We start from the raw sequence: 17,216 nt of genomic DNA on the forward strand, positions 1-17,216 counted from the left end.
AGGATGGAGAATTAAGATGACAGATAACAGGAAGTTCAGGGACTGAAAGGGGGTGGATGCTTCTCCAAGAGCAAAGTTCCCAAACTACATTTAGTTTATCAAGTATGGAGAAGAAATTCATTGTGAACACCAAATGCAGTAGACTAGATTGAGAGAGGTGCAAATGAATTGCAGCTTCATCTGGAAGGGTTTGTTGGTGGGAAGGGAAATAGTTCCAGGTCAAAGGTGCATGTGAAAAATGCCACAAAATAGGGAGTGAGTAGAAGAGTGGACCAGGGAGTTGTTCAGGGAGCAGTCCCTTCAAAATACTGAAATAAATGGGGAGAATAATGTGTGTTTGGTTCAATCTATTTGTCCTTGCATTGACCAACTTCTCCTTAAACTTCACCCATTGTCTTTCGATCAGAGGAGAAACAAAACACAGATTGGGTGGTGGCTTTGTAGAGCCCCTGCGCTCAGTCCACAGGGGAGACCATCAGCTTCCTGATGCCCACCACTTTAATTGGCCCCCCCCCCCCCCCCCCCCCTCCCCCCCCCCTCTTCTTTCAGAACTCTGTCTGTGACTTCCTGAATACTTCCAATGAAGCCTGTCCAAACTTGAGGGACAGCACCTCGCCTTCTTTCTGGGCACATTGCAGCCATCCAGACTGTTGAGTTCCACAACTTTAGGCGACTTGCACTTTATGTCTGTATCAGAATTGATCATCATTGCCAATCAGCCATATGTGGCTCAGTTTTTCTCTCTGCATTACTCCAATTTGATTAGCTGGGCATGTTCGCAACATAGAACCTACTTAAAAAGCATAATTATCATCTAACTGTCCCACTTTCCTATTAGACTTGGTATCACCCTGTCACAGATATCCCTGTTGTCGTATTCATTCCTGTTGCCCTCATTTTGTAACATAATATTGCCTTCTCTCTCTTTCCTCAGTTCTGCCAAAAAGACAGTGACCTTAAACGCTAGATCCGTTTCTCTTTCCGCAGATGGTTCCTGACTTGCTGAATGTTTTCGGCATTTCCTGTTTTGATTCTTGAGTCGGTTTAATTTCAAGATTTCACCCTTTGTTCTTCTTCCATTACCAGAGAGAATATTTTCCTACCCTATTGAGTGTCATTGTGAGCACCTCAATCATCATCGATTGTTAAATTTTAAATTTTCATATTTAAAATTTTCATATTACCTAATTACCTTAAAATAAAGGTAAATGATCACATTGAATGGCAGTGCTGGCTCGAAGGACCGAATGGCATACTCCTGCACCTATTGTCTATTGTCTAAAGGTGGCAGTTCCAAATTGTAATGTTAGTCATTTGTCATTTTCCCTGGTGCTATAGTTGCTGTTTCAAACAAACAGATCCAGCTGAGGTGCTGATATTATTCATGGGCAGCTGCTGTTCAAATTGAGATTACATAAAGCAATCTTAAAATTAAGAACATGTTTGATTTTTGATCTAGAATTATAGAGAGATACACCAACTCCCCACATAACATACCACTCGGCTACATGCGAGGGACAATTCATAATAGCCTACTAATTTATCAAATGGAATATTGTGTGGATATGGGAGGAAACCCAATGTGGAGTTGCCTTGCTTTCCTTCCTTCCTCACACTACCGGTTCAGAGGGAAAACATACATCTCCACACAGGTCAGGATTGAACCCAGGTTCTCCAACATTACAAGGCATCACTGCTTCAGTCTTTGCAGTCAAGCTTATGTCAGAATGTATATAGACATTTCCCAATAATTCTGTCTAACTACAAAAAAAAACAAATTTAAAATGTTCAAATTGTTTTGCTTCCATTAAGGCACCATTTTCACAAACAGGACTTGAAAGTCATGGTTGTACACATGAGAAACGGGCCCATGCTGATCTTTTTGCCCATCTACACTAATCCCATTTGACTGTACTCCTGTGCCTTGCCTGTCTTAGTGATTGCATCTGATTTCACCAGTTTTCTGAATGTTTCAGATATCAAACATGTTTTGTGAAAAACCCCCCACCTTTCCTCAATCCCTTTTAAAACTCTTTCCTCTCACATGACATCTATATCACTTGTTTTTAAAACCCTTATCATAGGGAAAATATTTTTATTATCTACCATATCTATGCTTCTCCTGATTTTATGTACTTCTACCTTCTATAATGTCATGCCTCAGCCTCCTTTACTCCAGGGAAAATTCTATTCCACCTGTGTTACCACTTTCAAGGAACCATGAATTGCTCTTGCGCTCGTAGATGCTTCCGCTATACAACACTCACAGAGGTCTGCCATTTACTGTGTTGTTTGAGCCTTAGTTAGACTTCCCTATATGCAACACCTCAGTTATCAATTAACGATTTCTCCAACTACTTGCCCAAGTGATCAAGATCCTGCTGTAACCTTTGATAACCATCTTTGCTATCTACAAAACCACCCACTTTAGTGTCATCTGCAAATTTGCTAATCACGCCTTGTAGTTCTTGTCCAAATCATTGATATAAACCACAAACAGTAATATGTCCAGCACCGATCCTTAAGGTCACACCTTTAATCACAGGCCTCAATTAGCAAACATCCTTCCATGGAGCCAATTTTCTACCCTGTTGGCTAGCTTTCCTGAGATGCCATGCCATTCAATCTTCCAGAGCAGCCTACCATGCGGAACCTTGTTGTTGAAATAAGGTTGCTGAAATCCATATGAACAAAGTCAGCAGCTCTGCCCTCATCAACCCTTTTTGTTACATCTTGAAATAATTCAATCAAATTCATCAGACACAATCTCTTATGTACAAAACTGTGCTGACTATCCCTAAACAGCCCTTTTCTATCTAGAAACATAGAAAACAAGTGCAGGAGTTGACCATTCAGCCCTTCAAGCCAGCACTGCCATTCAATATGATCATGGCTGATCATCCAGAACCAGTTCCTGCTTTCTCCCCATATCTCTTTATTCCGTTGGCCCCAAGAGCTCTATCTAACTCTCTCTTGAATACATCCAGTGAATTGGCCTCCACTGCCTTCTGTGGCAGAGAATTCTGCAGATTCACAACTAAATGCATGTATATTTATCTTATTCCTCAGAATATTCTCCAGTAACTTTCCCACCACAGATGTTCATAAGTCATGAGCAGTAGTAGGCCATTCGGCCTTCCTTCTCCTTTCTAAAGACGTGTCCTTTTATTCTAAGGCTATGCCCTCTGGTTCTAGACTCCCACGAGTGGAAACATCTTTCCCCCTCGTTCCCCACTTTATCCAGGCCTTTCACTATTCGGTAATTTTCTGAGGTCTCCCCTCATCTTTCTAAATTCCAGTGAGTACAGGCCCAGTGCCGTCAAACTCTCATCATATGTTTACCCAATCATCCCCGGATCATTCTTGTAAACCTCCTCTGGACCAGCATTATATCCCTGTTTATATACTCTGGCCCTCTTGAAATAAATGTTAACATTACATTTGCCTTCTTTACTACCGATTCAACTTGCAAATTAACCTTTTGAGAGTCCTGCACCAGCACACCCAAGTCCCTTTGCATCTCTGATTTCTGAATCCTCTCTCCTTTTAGAAAACAGTCTACATCTTTATTCCTACTAACAAAATGCATGACTGCACACTTTGCTGCACTGTATTCCATCTGCCACTTCTCAGCCCACTCTCCCAACCTGTCCAAGTCCTCCTGCAGAGTCCCTGCTTTCTCTACACTACCTGCCCCTCCACCTATCTTCGTATCATCTGCAAACTTGGCCACAAAGCCTTCAATCCTCTCATCTAAATCATTAAATTACAACGTGAAGAGCATGGGCTCCAGAACTGACCCTTGTGGAGCACCACTAGTCACTGGCAGCCAACCAGAAAAAGCCCCTTTTATTCCCACACTTTGCCTTCTGCCATTCAGCCAATCTTCTATCCATGAGCATCTGCCCTCTAATACCATGGGCTCTCATCGTCTTTAGCAGCCTCATGTGTGACACGTTATCAAATATGTTAAATATGGCCTTATAGTTCCCGTACTTTTCCTTTCTTAAATAGATGCACAGCATTTGCCACCCTCCAATTTTCCAGCAGCTCATGTGCATTTAATGATGACTCATACAGCTCAGCCAGAGCACCTGCAGTTTCTTCTCTAGCTTCCGACAGTTTCCTTGGATATACCTGATTGGGCCCGGGAGATTTGGCTATCTTGATGTGCGTTAGGACATTCAGAACTTCCTCGACTGCAACACTGACTGCCTTTAAAACACTTCCCAAGTTTCCTCAGTACTCGTGTCTTACTACATGGTAAAAAAACAGCAGATAAATACTCATTGAGGACCTTACCCACCTCCTGTGGCTCCACGGGAGATGACTGCTTTGAGTCCTCTGTGGTCCCATTCCTCTCTGGTTACCTATTTTTCCTTAATGTACTTATAAACTCTCTTTGTGTTATCCTTAGTATTATTTGCCAGTACTTCTGGGCAGCACATCTTAGCCCATAGATTGCGATGGCAGGAGAGGGACTGTTCCCAAAGACGTGCACACGCATCCGATACTCAACAATGTCCTTTGACATATCGTTGTCCCTGTGCCATAAAAACCTTAGGTAATTCCTGTGGTCTTGTCTCACTACAAAACAATAGAACATCTGCTGAATGTCAAGAGTGTTTCATTGTTATATGTATTGACAATGGACAATGGACAATGAAGTTCTTGTATGCAGCAGCATAACATGCTTGTAACATATACAAAATGTAATAAATTAAAAATTCAATTAATTAATAACCCCTAGAAAGTGCAAAACAAAACCCATAGTCCTTAGTGAAACCAAAGACATAGTTCATTGGTTAGTGTTATGTCGGGTTCAGTGGTTGTTGGGTGGATCTTTAAACTGGCGGTCATGGTTTTCAGACTCCTATACCTTCGTCCCGATGGTAGGAGTGAAATGAGAGTATGATTATCTTGGCATCATGATCGGCATAGATATTGTTGGCCATAGGGCCTGTTCCTGTGTGGTACCTCTCTGCGTTCCATGTTATTTGTTCTAGATGGCAATGGGAAAAGGTTTTGGTGCTCTCTGCTAATGGCTGTTTTTCTCTTTGCATTTTCAGGCCTGTGAAGGAAATGACGAGAATGCTCGGCCTCTTGCTGAATCGTTGTTGCTCGCTATCGCTGACCTGCTTTTCTGTCCTGACTTCACTGTCCAGAGTCACAGGAAGCCTGGACCGGTATGTCACTCGAAACTTCCAACTACTTTCTGGTCAGAGCCATTTTTATGTTTGTGAAGTTGAGGAAAGTTTGTGTAGAAGGATAAGATATTCTGCACTTTAGGCACCCAGTGTCAGCCCTGAATTCTTCCAGCACTGCGTCAGCAAAACGCAAGGGGAATAAAAGACAGTTGGACACAAAGCAATACTCCCTGCAGTCAATCTTGTGATAGCCAGAGCATGAGTTGGAGTCCCAATGACCACTCCATTATTACCGGTGGTGGGGCATCTATGACCATCTCCTGGACTTCATCATTATTAAGGAATGGTGTGGGATGCAATGTGCACCCCAACATTGGCATTGGCTAAGATATCACCAGATATCTTGGGCATGGCTCCTTAGGCATTGCCATGGCATCTAAATGAACTGAAAGTCTGTCTTTCCTGAAGACTGAGTGGGTGACATTGGGCATGTACAAATCATTTTTCTTTGGAACATGTTCTTTCTCAAACCATTTTATTGTTGGTCTTTTCCCCATTTGGCAATATTCTTTTTTAAAACATTATTTACATATTTATAGTGTTTTTAAATTATAATACAGCATAATGGCGCAGCTGCCTCAGTGCCAGAGATCCTGTTTTGATCCTGATCCTGTCCTCGGGTACTGTTTGTGTGGAATTTGCACGGTTTCCTCCCACATCCTCAAAACGTGCCGGTTTCTAGGTTTGTTGATGCAAGTTGTTGTTGCAGAGTGCAGCAATTTCAATCAAAGTATTGTTTAGTGTGGAGTTGTTGTACCTGATGGATATTTCCCTAAAACACACTCTAATCATAAAATTGCACTTGTACATTGTCATTGACAGTGCAAGACAAAGAATTCAACCTGCTGATAAGATTCCCTTAACCCAGCAGACCTTCCATTTTATGTAGGAAGAAACTGCAGAGGCTGGTTTAAACCAAAGATAAACATGAAAACGTTGAGTAACTCAGCGGGACAGGCAGCATCTCTGGAGAGAAGGGATGGGTGCCGTTTCGGGTTGAGACCCTTCTTCAGACTGAAAGTCATGAGACCTTCCCTTTTCCTTGAAACTGAAGGGAGCACACACGCAAGACTCACACACACACACACACACACACACACACACACACACACACACACACACACACACACACACACACACACACACACACACACACACACACACACACACACACACACACACACACACACACACACACACACACACACACACACACACACACACACACACACCACCATCAGCAACCCCCCCCAGAGGGTCCAACCTCATAGTGTGCATTTGGAAGAATGAGGGTGGCGATGGGAGAAAGTGAGGGAGGGGGGGAGACCCTCCATCTCTCATCCTTATTTTCATGCAATTCCTCCCCCACCTCTTCTTCCCCCTTTCTGTACCTTTCCTTAAGCCCTTTTCCAGTTTATGTAATCCTAATTCATCAGACTGGTCTGCAAACCTTATTTCCTTTCATCATAGACTACACTTTAAAACAATTATGTGCTTTGAGGTTCCAGATATTGGAAGGCAGTATATTAATGCATTTTGTGGCTGCTAATGTAATTCTGGCTGCTAATCGAAGCTGGATATTCAAGCGGGTCAAAAAATGACATGTCCTCTGGTCAGCTGAGGCTTTTCTCTCTTTTAAATAAATTGACAGCTGATCACTCAGTATGGTGTTAGGTGAGAGAGAGAGGTTCACCTGCATCTCCTCTACCCTCGGTCACTACATCAGGTGTTCCTGATGTGGCCTCTTGTACATTAGTGAGACCGAGCGCAGACTTGACGACTGTTTCCCTGAATACTCGAACTTGATCCTCCAAGGCCTAATCGATCTCCTGGGGGCTAACTATTTTAACTCCCTTGCCATTCCCATACTGACCTTTTCTGTTTTGGGCCTCCATTGCCAGAGTGAGACCACACATACCCTGGAGGAACAGAACCCCATATTCCGCTTGGGTGGCTAACAATCCAATGGTATGAACATTGAATTCTTCAATTTTAGGTAACCTCTAAATAACCCCTACCCTCCTGCAAAATACACCCTTCCCCCTCCCCCCACCCCCATAACTCCCAGCACACAACCTGGACTCCCATCTATTGTTCCCCTCCATCCCTGTTTTCCTCCTGCAAATTTCCTCCGTCAGGCTTCACAATCCCCAACTCTTCAATCCTGTCCCACATTTTTTGTTTTTATTTCTGGCCTTTGTCGCAATAATCTGCCTATTTAAAAAGCCCCTTTTGCTTTGTTCACCTGTTACCTGCCATGCTTTGGTAACAGCATGGCAGGTAACATGCTGTTACCAAAGTATTTGTACTGCCTCTCCCCCTTTCCAGCTTTCTTTTGCCCCCCCCCCCCCCCCCCAATCAGTTTGAAAAAGGGTCTCGACCCGAAACTTCACCTATCCATGTTCTCCAGAGAGGCTGTCTGACCTGCTGAGTTACTCCAGCACCTTATGTCCTTTTGCGTATTAAACCAGCATCTATTGTTCTTTGTTTTTACTGGTGTTGGGTTTTGCTGCCTCCTACTGTTTGATCAAAGCTAATGGTGAATGTGACAAGTTGTTAAAATAAACCTGGTCATGCAAGATAGGATTGTTATGAAAATCCACCAGGATTCTTTGGGTAACTTCAGACCATTTGATTCTAAACACCTTTCAGAACTGGGAATCAATAACCCCAGCGGAAAAAAAGCATTAAGCTGGATAACTTTTAGCTGGTTAGTCTGGCGATGTTTTAGGTCGAGTCCCCTATGATCAGTCTGAAGAAGCGTTGTTTGTCCATTCCCTCTACAGATGTTGCTGAACCTGCTGAGATCCTCTAGCACTGTTTCTTGCTCAAGATTCCAGCATCTGCAGTTCTTTGTGTCTCCATTCTACCAGTGGAGTTCTTAAAGATCTATTTCAAAAGAATAAGGGGATGTTTTATTTGACCTGCCATTGAACAGAAATGATGAACAATAATCAGTTGCACTCACTACTTTCACCACGGGTATTCTTGATGTTATTTTGTACCCAAAGTAAATTTTGATCAATTTTTTTTAAGGTATGAAAATCTTTGACAGGTGAAGTATTTATGTAGTTTGGTTATTAAGGAACAAAATGTGGAGTAAAGATAGACACAAAATGCTGGAGTAACTCAGCGGGACAGGCAGCATCTCTGGATAGAAGGAATGGGTGACGTTTCGGGTCGAGACCCATCTTCAGACTGAGAGTCAGGGGAGAGGGAGACAGAGAAAAGGAAGGTTAATGTTAATTCAAATGCTCTTGCATGGCATCTTATTGAAGGTCTTTTGACAGTCCAAATACATCATAATAAATGATTTGCCCAAAGCTAACCTGTTAATTATAACTTCAAACAACTAGAGATTTGTCAGGAATGATTTTGCTTTTGCACATCATGTTGACTATGCATATCATATTTATATTTTCTAAGTGTCTCCAACTTCATGATAGATTCTAGGATTTTCCCTACTGCTAAAGTTGGTTTAATTGAACTGTGGTTCATTGATTTCCCCAACCTTTCTTGGATAGTAGGATATTCAGTGATGCTGAACTAAATGAATGATCATTTATCTAGTTCAATTGCCAGCTGATATTGGGCTCTGAGGCATAAGGGATTACAGTGCCACTTATTGCTGCTACCCATCCATCAGTATCGTATCCCGAGGACACTGATCTGTGCTGGCTGATGTACGTAGCCTTGTAATTCCCACCAAAAAAACCCACATTGGTGAAGTGCATGCTATTTTATTCTTAGGCTTTGAAGGAAAAACCTGACCAAAAGAAAATAAACTTGCAACTAAATCAACTTAAACTAAACTAATGGTGATGTACAAAGTAAATCTGCCAAATGTATTTTGAATAAAAATCTGTATTCTATTCTTGAGTCTTTCAACTGAAGGTTATGGTCCAAACGTGGACAGGTAGGATTAGTGTTGGTTGGCATGGTGAAAGTTGGGCCACTGGGCCTGTTTCCACGCTGTATGACTCCATGAAAGAGGTGAGCAATAGCTGTTTAGGCTGTAAAAGGCAATGTAATTAACTTGGACACCAAGATGGCAATCAGCATCCTGATAAGATGTATCTTCCCTAAAAATGGAGTTCATATTTCAGTAATAACACGAGCTTCCATCTTCTTGCTATTTTATCAGTTGCAATCAGGAGCACAAACTGCTGAGTTCTTCCTTCTCCAGCTCGAAGGTTCTGAGGTGAAGTTTAGGCTCCTGTTTGAAGCTTGCTAACTTAATGCGTACATGACAGAGGGCTCTATTCTGACTTAGCCAACTGACTTTTGTTTCCAAAAGGCATTTAATGAAGTATTCAGTTGGATAGTTTTTGATGCAATTAAGTTTTTCACTATTAAGAGGCATGCAGTCCCATAGACAGAAGTAAGTTTAAAGACTAGGAAGTAGCATCCACCAGTTAACGGGCAAATGGTGTTATCCTTCAGGGTTTAGTTTGGATATCAGTGATCTTTATTCAAAATATATTTTTACATTGTACTTCACCATTAGTTTACGGGTATCTTAAGTTGCAAGTTTCTTTTCTTTTAGTCGGGTTTTTCCTTCAAAGTCTAGGTATAAAGGATGTTGGATCTCCCCAACATACATATGATGTAAAAAAAAAAGTGCAAATAAAGCAAAGTAAAAGCTTCTTGTTAAGTGAAAAGGTATTTAGGATGTTAATTATAATTAAGGACAGGATGCACAAACAGAAGTAGTGATCAGCCTGCACAAATAATTGGTTGGATTCCAGTTACTATACTAAATCATTTAAATAATTAAAAAAAAAAAGAATATTGGACGTTCTCAGCAAATCAGGCAGCATTTATGGAGTGAGAAGCAGCATCAACATTACTGGTTGATGACATGTTGGTACAGCAAATTTTATGTAGGATGTCAACGCTGCAGAAAAATGTCAGCGGTGAATCAGTAAGAGGCGGTGTACAAGTTGTAATTGGCAACAAAGAAAGGGAATTTCATAGAAGGAGAAGTTGCAAAGGATCTTTAACTGCAGCATTGAAGATTGCAAGGATAGGATATTAAACAGAGATGTGGGAAGAAGAATTCTCACAGCTTTTAACCATGCATGGATTTAAAGAAGAATGGGAATGGAGAACTCTACCAGTGATCAGTATGAGGTTGACAACCTGAATTGATACCTCTGGTGTGTGCCACGTAACACAGCATTGAAGATGTCCTGCAATCTCTTCGATGTTCAACTGTGAATCATACTTTGCCTGTGGGCAGATTGTAGGTTCATGACATGCGCTTCCATTTTCTTCATGACCACGTTCACAACCTCCTTAGTTAGCCAGGGTTCCCTTGCCTTGCCAACCTTATCTCTCCTCCTTACTTGAACATGCTGATCCTGCACTTTGATCAGCTGGGCTTTAAACGACTCCCACATGTCATCTGTGGACTTGCCCATTAACAACTGCTTCCAGTCTATCCTCCCAAGCTCCTGCCTAATGACTGTAATCTGCCTTGTCCCAATTAAGTCATCTGCAAACTTATTAATTATGATTTGTAAACTCTCATCCAAATTGTTGATAAGGATGATAAACTGCAATGGGCCCAGCACCGATTCCTGAGGCTCACCACTAGTCACGGGCCTCCAGTCCGAGAAACATTATTTCACCACCACCCTCAGTTTTTCTGCCATTAAGCCATGACTGTTCTTAATCTAAGGGTGATTAATAAGCTACTGTAGTAACATTTTACTCTGCATCTAAATCCATGATGGGAATAATAATAATAAGCATGCTGGCACTCGTTGCTTGTCCCCATTCCCAGCACACAAAACCTCACTGAAGAACACAGTTTAGTGGACATTGGAAGGGTGGGGATGGAGGATGATGGTGTGGGAACGTGACAGGATGATGTGTGGGTAAGGGGATGAAGGAGAGATGGGAGGATAGTGTGCCGGAGAGGCTGTGGGTGTGAATATGTGGGTATTGGATGTGGGTGGAGGAGGCTGGGAACTGTGGCATTGAAGGTGGGGTTGTGGTGATTGAAGGAGGCTGCAAATGTGTGATGTATGGAGAGTGATTGTCGTGGAACTTCTCATTGACTCTATGATCCTATTCACACCCCTACAGGAGATTGCTGAGGACCTTCACTCTATTGACAGCTGCGAGTACATCTGGGAGGCAGGGGTGGGCTTTGCTCATTCACCTCCTCACAGCCACATCCATGACCTGAACAGGTGAGGACATAGCTGCAACGCGACTCAGTGCTACAAAGGTTGCAGCTTTGGTTTGAATTTAGCCCTTCCTGCTCGCTGTAATCTCCTCGGACATTGCTGGAGTTGGCAGAGGGAGAGAAGACAGAGGCTGGAGTGGCCGAGGGAAGAGAGAGACTGGAATGTCCGACGGAGGGAGGACGGAGGCTGCAGTGGTTGAGGGAGGAAAGCTGTAGTGGCTGTGGGAGAAAGGAGAGATGCTGGATCTGTCAGTGAGGGAAGTGGCATCCAAACAAGTTGTCAAATTGGATTCAAAATTGTCCTGATAATACAAAGCTGAGAGCAGGTGATGGTGGAGGGTTGGGGTAGTTGAGTTTTTTGAGATTGGAAGCCTGTGACCAGTACTGCAGGATTTGGTGTTGGGAACTTCAGCTGTTTTTATGTTTATTAACAGTTTAGGTGTGAATATAAGAACAATGATTGTAGGTTTTCCAGATAACACGAATGTTGGTGGTGTTCTTTAAAAAACAGAGGGCAATCTTAAACTGCAGAATAATATTGGTCATCTCGTAATTTGGGCAAAGCAGTGGCAGGTGGAATTTAATCCGGATAAGTGGAAGGTGATAGTATTTGAGAAGGGGGTCAAATACCTACAGGATATACACCATATGGGTGAATGCATGGTGTTAATGAATCATTAAGCTGCGCCTGAGGTGGGTTTTAAGGTAGAAACGAGTGCAACGTTCTGAGAGCTCACAATTACAAGATAAGGGGATGGGGTTGTAATTGAGGGAAGCGGCTATGTTTGCTTTTTGTCGTCAGGAGAGCAGCATTATAATGGCGCCGGAAATTTTTTCCAAGATTGGAAATGTCCAACACTAGAGGACATAACAATAAGGTGAGAGGGTGAATGTTGAATGGAGATGTGTGGGCCAAGTTTTTTTACTCAGTGGTGGGTGCCTGGAACGCATTATATGGGGTGGTGAAGGAAACTGATACGATAGTGGCATTTAAGAGGCCTCTACTGTTTATCGGCACATGGTAGTGCAGGGAATAAAGGGATATGGATCGTGTGCAGGGTAATGAGATCAGTTCAATTGGCATCACGTTCGGTACAAGAGGGTGGTATTTACTTTTTTTTTAAAGCACTGTGTAACTCCCTCATCAAAGCTTTTTCTTGTTCCCTCAGGACAGAGCTGCTGAAACTGTTGTTGACGTGCTTCTCTGAGGCCGTGTACCTTCCACCCACATCTGAGGGGAACGTTCTCAATCCCTGGGTCCAGTTCTTCTGCTCCACAGAGAACAGGTCAGGCCCATCAAATGGTGCAATGTTCCTGGTCAAGGTGTCACTTGGTATCGCTTTCAAGATTCAATTTATTTGTCATTTGGACTCCTTGAGGTCCAAACGAAATGATATTTCTGCAGCCATACATTACAAACAAATAGACCCAAGACACAATATAATTTACATAAACATCCATCACATCGCTGTGATGGAAGGCCAAAAAAACTTATCTCTCCACTGCACTCTCCCCCCCCCCGATGTCAGAGTCAAAGTCAAAGCCCCCGGCTGGCGATGGCGATTGTCCTGCGGCCATTAAAGCCACGCCGGGTGGTGCAAGGTCGCGCACCGGGTCTTGGTGTTGGAGCCCCCGGCGTGCGCTCGTAGAGTCCTGCGGCCATTCCAAGCCGCGCGGGGCAGTGCTGTAAGGCCCCGCTCCAGGAGCTCTTCGACCCCGCAACTCGGGCGGGAGAAGTCGCCGTTGTGGGAGCCCTGAAAAGCAGTCTCCCTCCAGGGACCCGCGGGCTCCCGGTGCCGCCGTCCGCCAGACCCGCAGTAGCAGCCTCCGAATCTCCGGAGGTCGGGCCGCAGCAGCGCTCCACCACCGCTCCACCCACTCCGGACTGGGCCAGTTCCGTGACGGTGAGGTGAGTCGTCGGCACCAGAGCCCCCGGTCTTCCTGTTGGAGGCCGCTCCTCGTTGCAGCCCCAACTACAACGGAGACCCGACAAAGAAAAGGTCGGGTCTCCCGTGCAGGGAGAGATTAAAAGTTACCCCCTCCCTCCCACCCCCCCCACACACACACACCCCAACAAAAAATAACAAAAACTACATAAAAACATAGACAAAAAATAATAAAAACGCAGACGGGCTGCAGAGGCCGCTGCTGACGAGAGTCGCGCCGTCTCCCCTCAGCTTCTGTTGCTCCACTTCTCCATCTCCATTCCTCGTTTCATGCTGGTCCTGAAATGGATGGTGATTACTTTCCCAGATTAGTAGGTGTGATTGATCCTTTCTCCTGTCTTCAACGAATGAAAAGCTACCAACCTGAAAACATTAGCTGTGTTGTAACAATCCATCCACCTGAATCGTCTGAGTATTTCTAGCATGTTTTGTTTTTATTTCACTTGAGCTATCAGTTGATGCTTAGCCCCTAATATCCACCACTTAACCATTTCTCTCTCTGAACTGTGCAGTCGTAGTCCGATCATTGACCTGGCTGAACTTTATGCAGTGTGAACCGAAAAATCTGTTCCCATTTAGATGCTGTACTCTATGTTGTCACTGTTTGATCACCTACTTACCTGGACAGTATGATCACTGTTTGACCCTATCCCACACAGACTTCGTGTTTTGTGGTTTCTGCATCTTTGCTTCTCAATGGGGTGGGGTTTTGTTGGGTGATGCACACTCCACGCAATGAGTCGCCGTGTCTAACTCTGCCTGTGGTTGACTCCTTTGTTTCAGGCATGCACTACCGCTGTTTACGTCCCTGTTGAACATTGTCTGTGCCTACGATCCTGTAGGGTATGGGTTCCCATACAACCACCTACTCTTCTCTGACTATCGGGAGCCCCTGGTTGAGGTGGCCGCCCAGGTTCTCATTGCTACCCTGGAGTATGATGCCTCCACCAGCCAGAGCCCTTCAGTTGATGGGACCACAACAAGCACAGCCATGGATGACACTGAGGTGAGCTCTCATCTCACACAATGATGATCCCCCTCACTGCTTCCAGCAAGCACCTCATGTTTAGAGAATCAGATATTCCAAAATAGAGTTGAGGCCAAGATCTGACCAGATCACTGATCACAGATGCATTGTAAATGGGGGAGTGGGCTCAATGAACTATGCAGTCCATTACTCTCTACCCTGCTCCCCTTCAACCCCCATGTCAGAAAAAGAAGAGGATGTGGATGTATGAGGATGTTGTGCAGAACGGCAGTTTAATTATTCATTTTGCAGCATTGCTGGTAGGGCCAGTATTGCCAATGAGCAGGGGGTGGTGAGCTATCCCCTCGAACCACTGCAGCCATCCTGGTGAAAGGGATCTAGTGATATAATTCTGAGTCAGGATGGTGCATGGCTTGGAAAATAATTTGGCAGTTTTCCCCAAGTTCCTGCCTTGTCCACCGTGGTGTGGAGGTTACAGATTTGGGAGTTGCTGTTGGAGTAACTTTGAGTAACTACAGCACATTTTAGACTTGGTACACAACAGCAGTGATGGAACAGAGTTGTAGGGAATCAATGTTTAGAGTGATCAGTGGGGTGCCATTCAAGTGGGATGCTTTATCGATGGATTATATTAAGTTTTCCTGTTATTTTCAGCTGGACTCGTGCATGCAAATAGAGGGTGTTCCATCACACTCCTGGCTTATGCCTTGTAGATGGAGACAAGGGTTTTAAGTGTCTGGAGGTGAAACATGTGCTGCTGAATCCATGGTCTGTGAACTGCTTTTGTAGCCACTGTATTTATTTGATTGATCTGACTGTTATAGATCATACCCAGGATGTTGATTGTGGAGGATTTGGCGATGACAATCTAATTGAATGCCGAGAGTGGGTGGTTGGAACACAGAACCGTACAGCACAGGAACAGGCCTCTTGGCCCATGATGTCTGTGATGACAATGATACCAATCTACCTAACCCCATCTGCCTGCACATGTTCTATATCCCTCCATTTCCTGTCTGTTCTTGTGCCCTTATAAAAGTGTTTTAAACAATGTTCTCGTATCTGCTGCTTACTACCCCTCCTGGCAGTGTGTTCATGGTACTTACCATTGCCTCTGTAAAAAAAAAAAAAAAAAAAAACAATACTTGCTTCACACATCTCCCTTAAACCGTCCCCTAAACACCTTAAGTTATACCCTCTGGTTTTTGACATTATTATCCTGGGAAAAAACTCTAACCTATCTATCCATTTCATAATTTTATAAACTTCCTCCTCTGTTTATGATATTACTATCCCAGCCCAGACAAGGGGTCCCAACCTGAAAAGTCTACTGTCCATTTCCCTTCCCAGATGCTACTCAACCTGCTTGGTTCCTCCAGCAGATTGTTTGATACTCCAGTCTTATTTAGATAGTTTTGGTCTCCTATTAACTCAACTTTTTTGGCTTTGCAATTTTATTTCAAATGCTCTCCCGAGCATCTTCCCCAATAGTTGCCAACCTATAAATAGTCTGGTTTAACTTGTATTTCTGTTGTTTCTTGTTTCTTAAGAACTAGCTTCTCCCTTTGGTCATTTCTGGATATTCTTAGTCTCGGACTGCAATGCCCTCTTTAATCAGTGCTGCTGCTCCTCTTCCCTTCTTCCCTTTTGCCCCTTTGCAGAAATGGAAAGGTTTTAGAGAGGAATTGCAGAAGAAGGTTTTTACCCTGAACATGGTGGGTGCCTGGAACTCACTGTCTGACAATGTGATTGTAGCAGAAGCTCGCAACACATCTAAAAGTGCCTGTCTGAGCGGAAGTCTTGTTGTTTGAGCCGGAAAGTGAACTAGTCTTGACTGGCAAGTGAGCAGGGTGGCTTCCTTTCATGCCTCCATCTCAACAGCAGCTTTATTGAAAGCAGTTGTGCGCCTCAGCTCCAGTTACTGTGGCCACCTGGTCTAGATTTATTCAACATTGTGCCGGCTGTGGCTTCACGTATGGCCGGCCTTTCACCTGTGGCTGGCCGGCTATGAGGTGATCAGGGAAGGTCAGTGAAATGCTGGAACTGTCCCAGTCTGCAGGTTCTCGGTTCAAAACTTTGCCTTTTTGTCCCTTCCAGCCTCCTGGTCCTGAGAATCTGTTTGTCAACTACCTTTCCCGAATCCACAGAGAAGAGGTAAGAATCCTTATTTTACAGCATTTTTGTGAAGATCTGCAGAATTCTCACTGCAGGTGTGACAAGAGACTGAAATCCTGATGTAACTGTTGACTGAAGATGGGAAGGATAAACCAGTTAATAGAAGATCAAATCTGATGTTTCCATTGACCTGGCAGAATGTTCCCTGGAGCATAGGTGGCTGAGGGGTGACTGTTTTGAAGTATATAAAATTATGAAGAGATTAGATAATGTGAATAGCCAGAATCTTTTCCCCAGGGCAGCTGAGCCGAAAATTAGAGTTCATAAGTTTAAAGTGAGAGGGAAAAGTCTTAAGAAAGACCTGATGGCAAATGTTTTCCCAGAGTAATGGGTTCATCCATTGAACTGCTGGAGGAAGTGCAATGAAAAGCACAGTTCTGATATTTAAGGTCATAGGTGATAGGAGTAGAATTAGGCCATTCAGCCCATCATCTACTTTGCCATTCAATCGTGGCAAATCTATCGCTTCCCCCCTAACTCCATTCTCCTGCCTTCTCCCCATAACCTCTGACACCTATTTAATAGAGAGAGCGAGATGGGATAAGCACAGGCAAATGGGATTAGCTTGTTTAGGCAGGTTCGTCAGCATGAATGAGTTGGGTTGAAGGGCTTGTTTCTGCGCCATATAGCACTGTCTATAACAATGCTTTTCAGAAACACTGTAGTTAAATTGTCCCTATAAATGCAATTCATCATTGCTATGA

The 17,216-nt window shown here is 43.7% G+C and overlaps 1 protein-coding gene across 1 annotated transcript in view; it reads left to right on the plus strand.

Moving 5' to 3' along the window:
* Positions 1-17,216, plus strand: part of LOC129708373 (protein HID1) — a 56,964-nt gene that overhangs the window by 13,727 nt on the left and 26,021 nt on the right. The window contains exons 4-8 of the mRNA XM_055654070.1: positions 5,070-5,186; positions 11,301-11,407; positions 12,573-12,689; positions 14,133-14,355; positions 16,435-16,491. Of these exons, the coding sequence (XP_055510045.1) occupies positions 5,070-5,186; positions 11,301-11,407; positions 12,573-12,689; positions 14,133-14,355; positions 16,435-16,491 (621 nt within the window). The remainder of the gene's footprint in view (positions 1-5,069; positions 5,187-11,300; positions 11,408-12,572; positions 12,690-14,132; positions 14,356-16,434; positions 16,492-17,216) is intronic.

Source organism: Leucoraja erinacea, chromosome 23 (assembly GCF_028641065.1).
Source record: "Leucoraja erinacea ecotype New England chromosome 23, Leri_hhj_1, whole genome shotgun sequence".
Classification (NCBI taxonomy): domain Eukaryota; kingdom Metazoa; phylum Chordata; class Chondrichthyes; order Rajiformes; family Rajidae; genus Leucoraja; species Leucoraja erinaceus.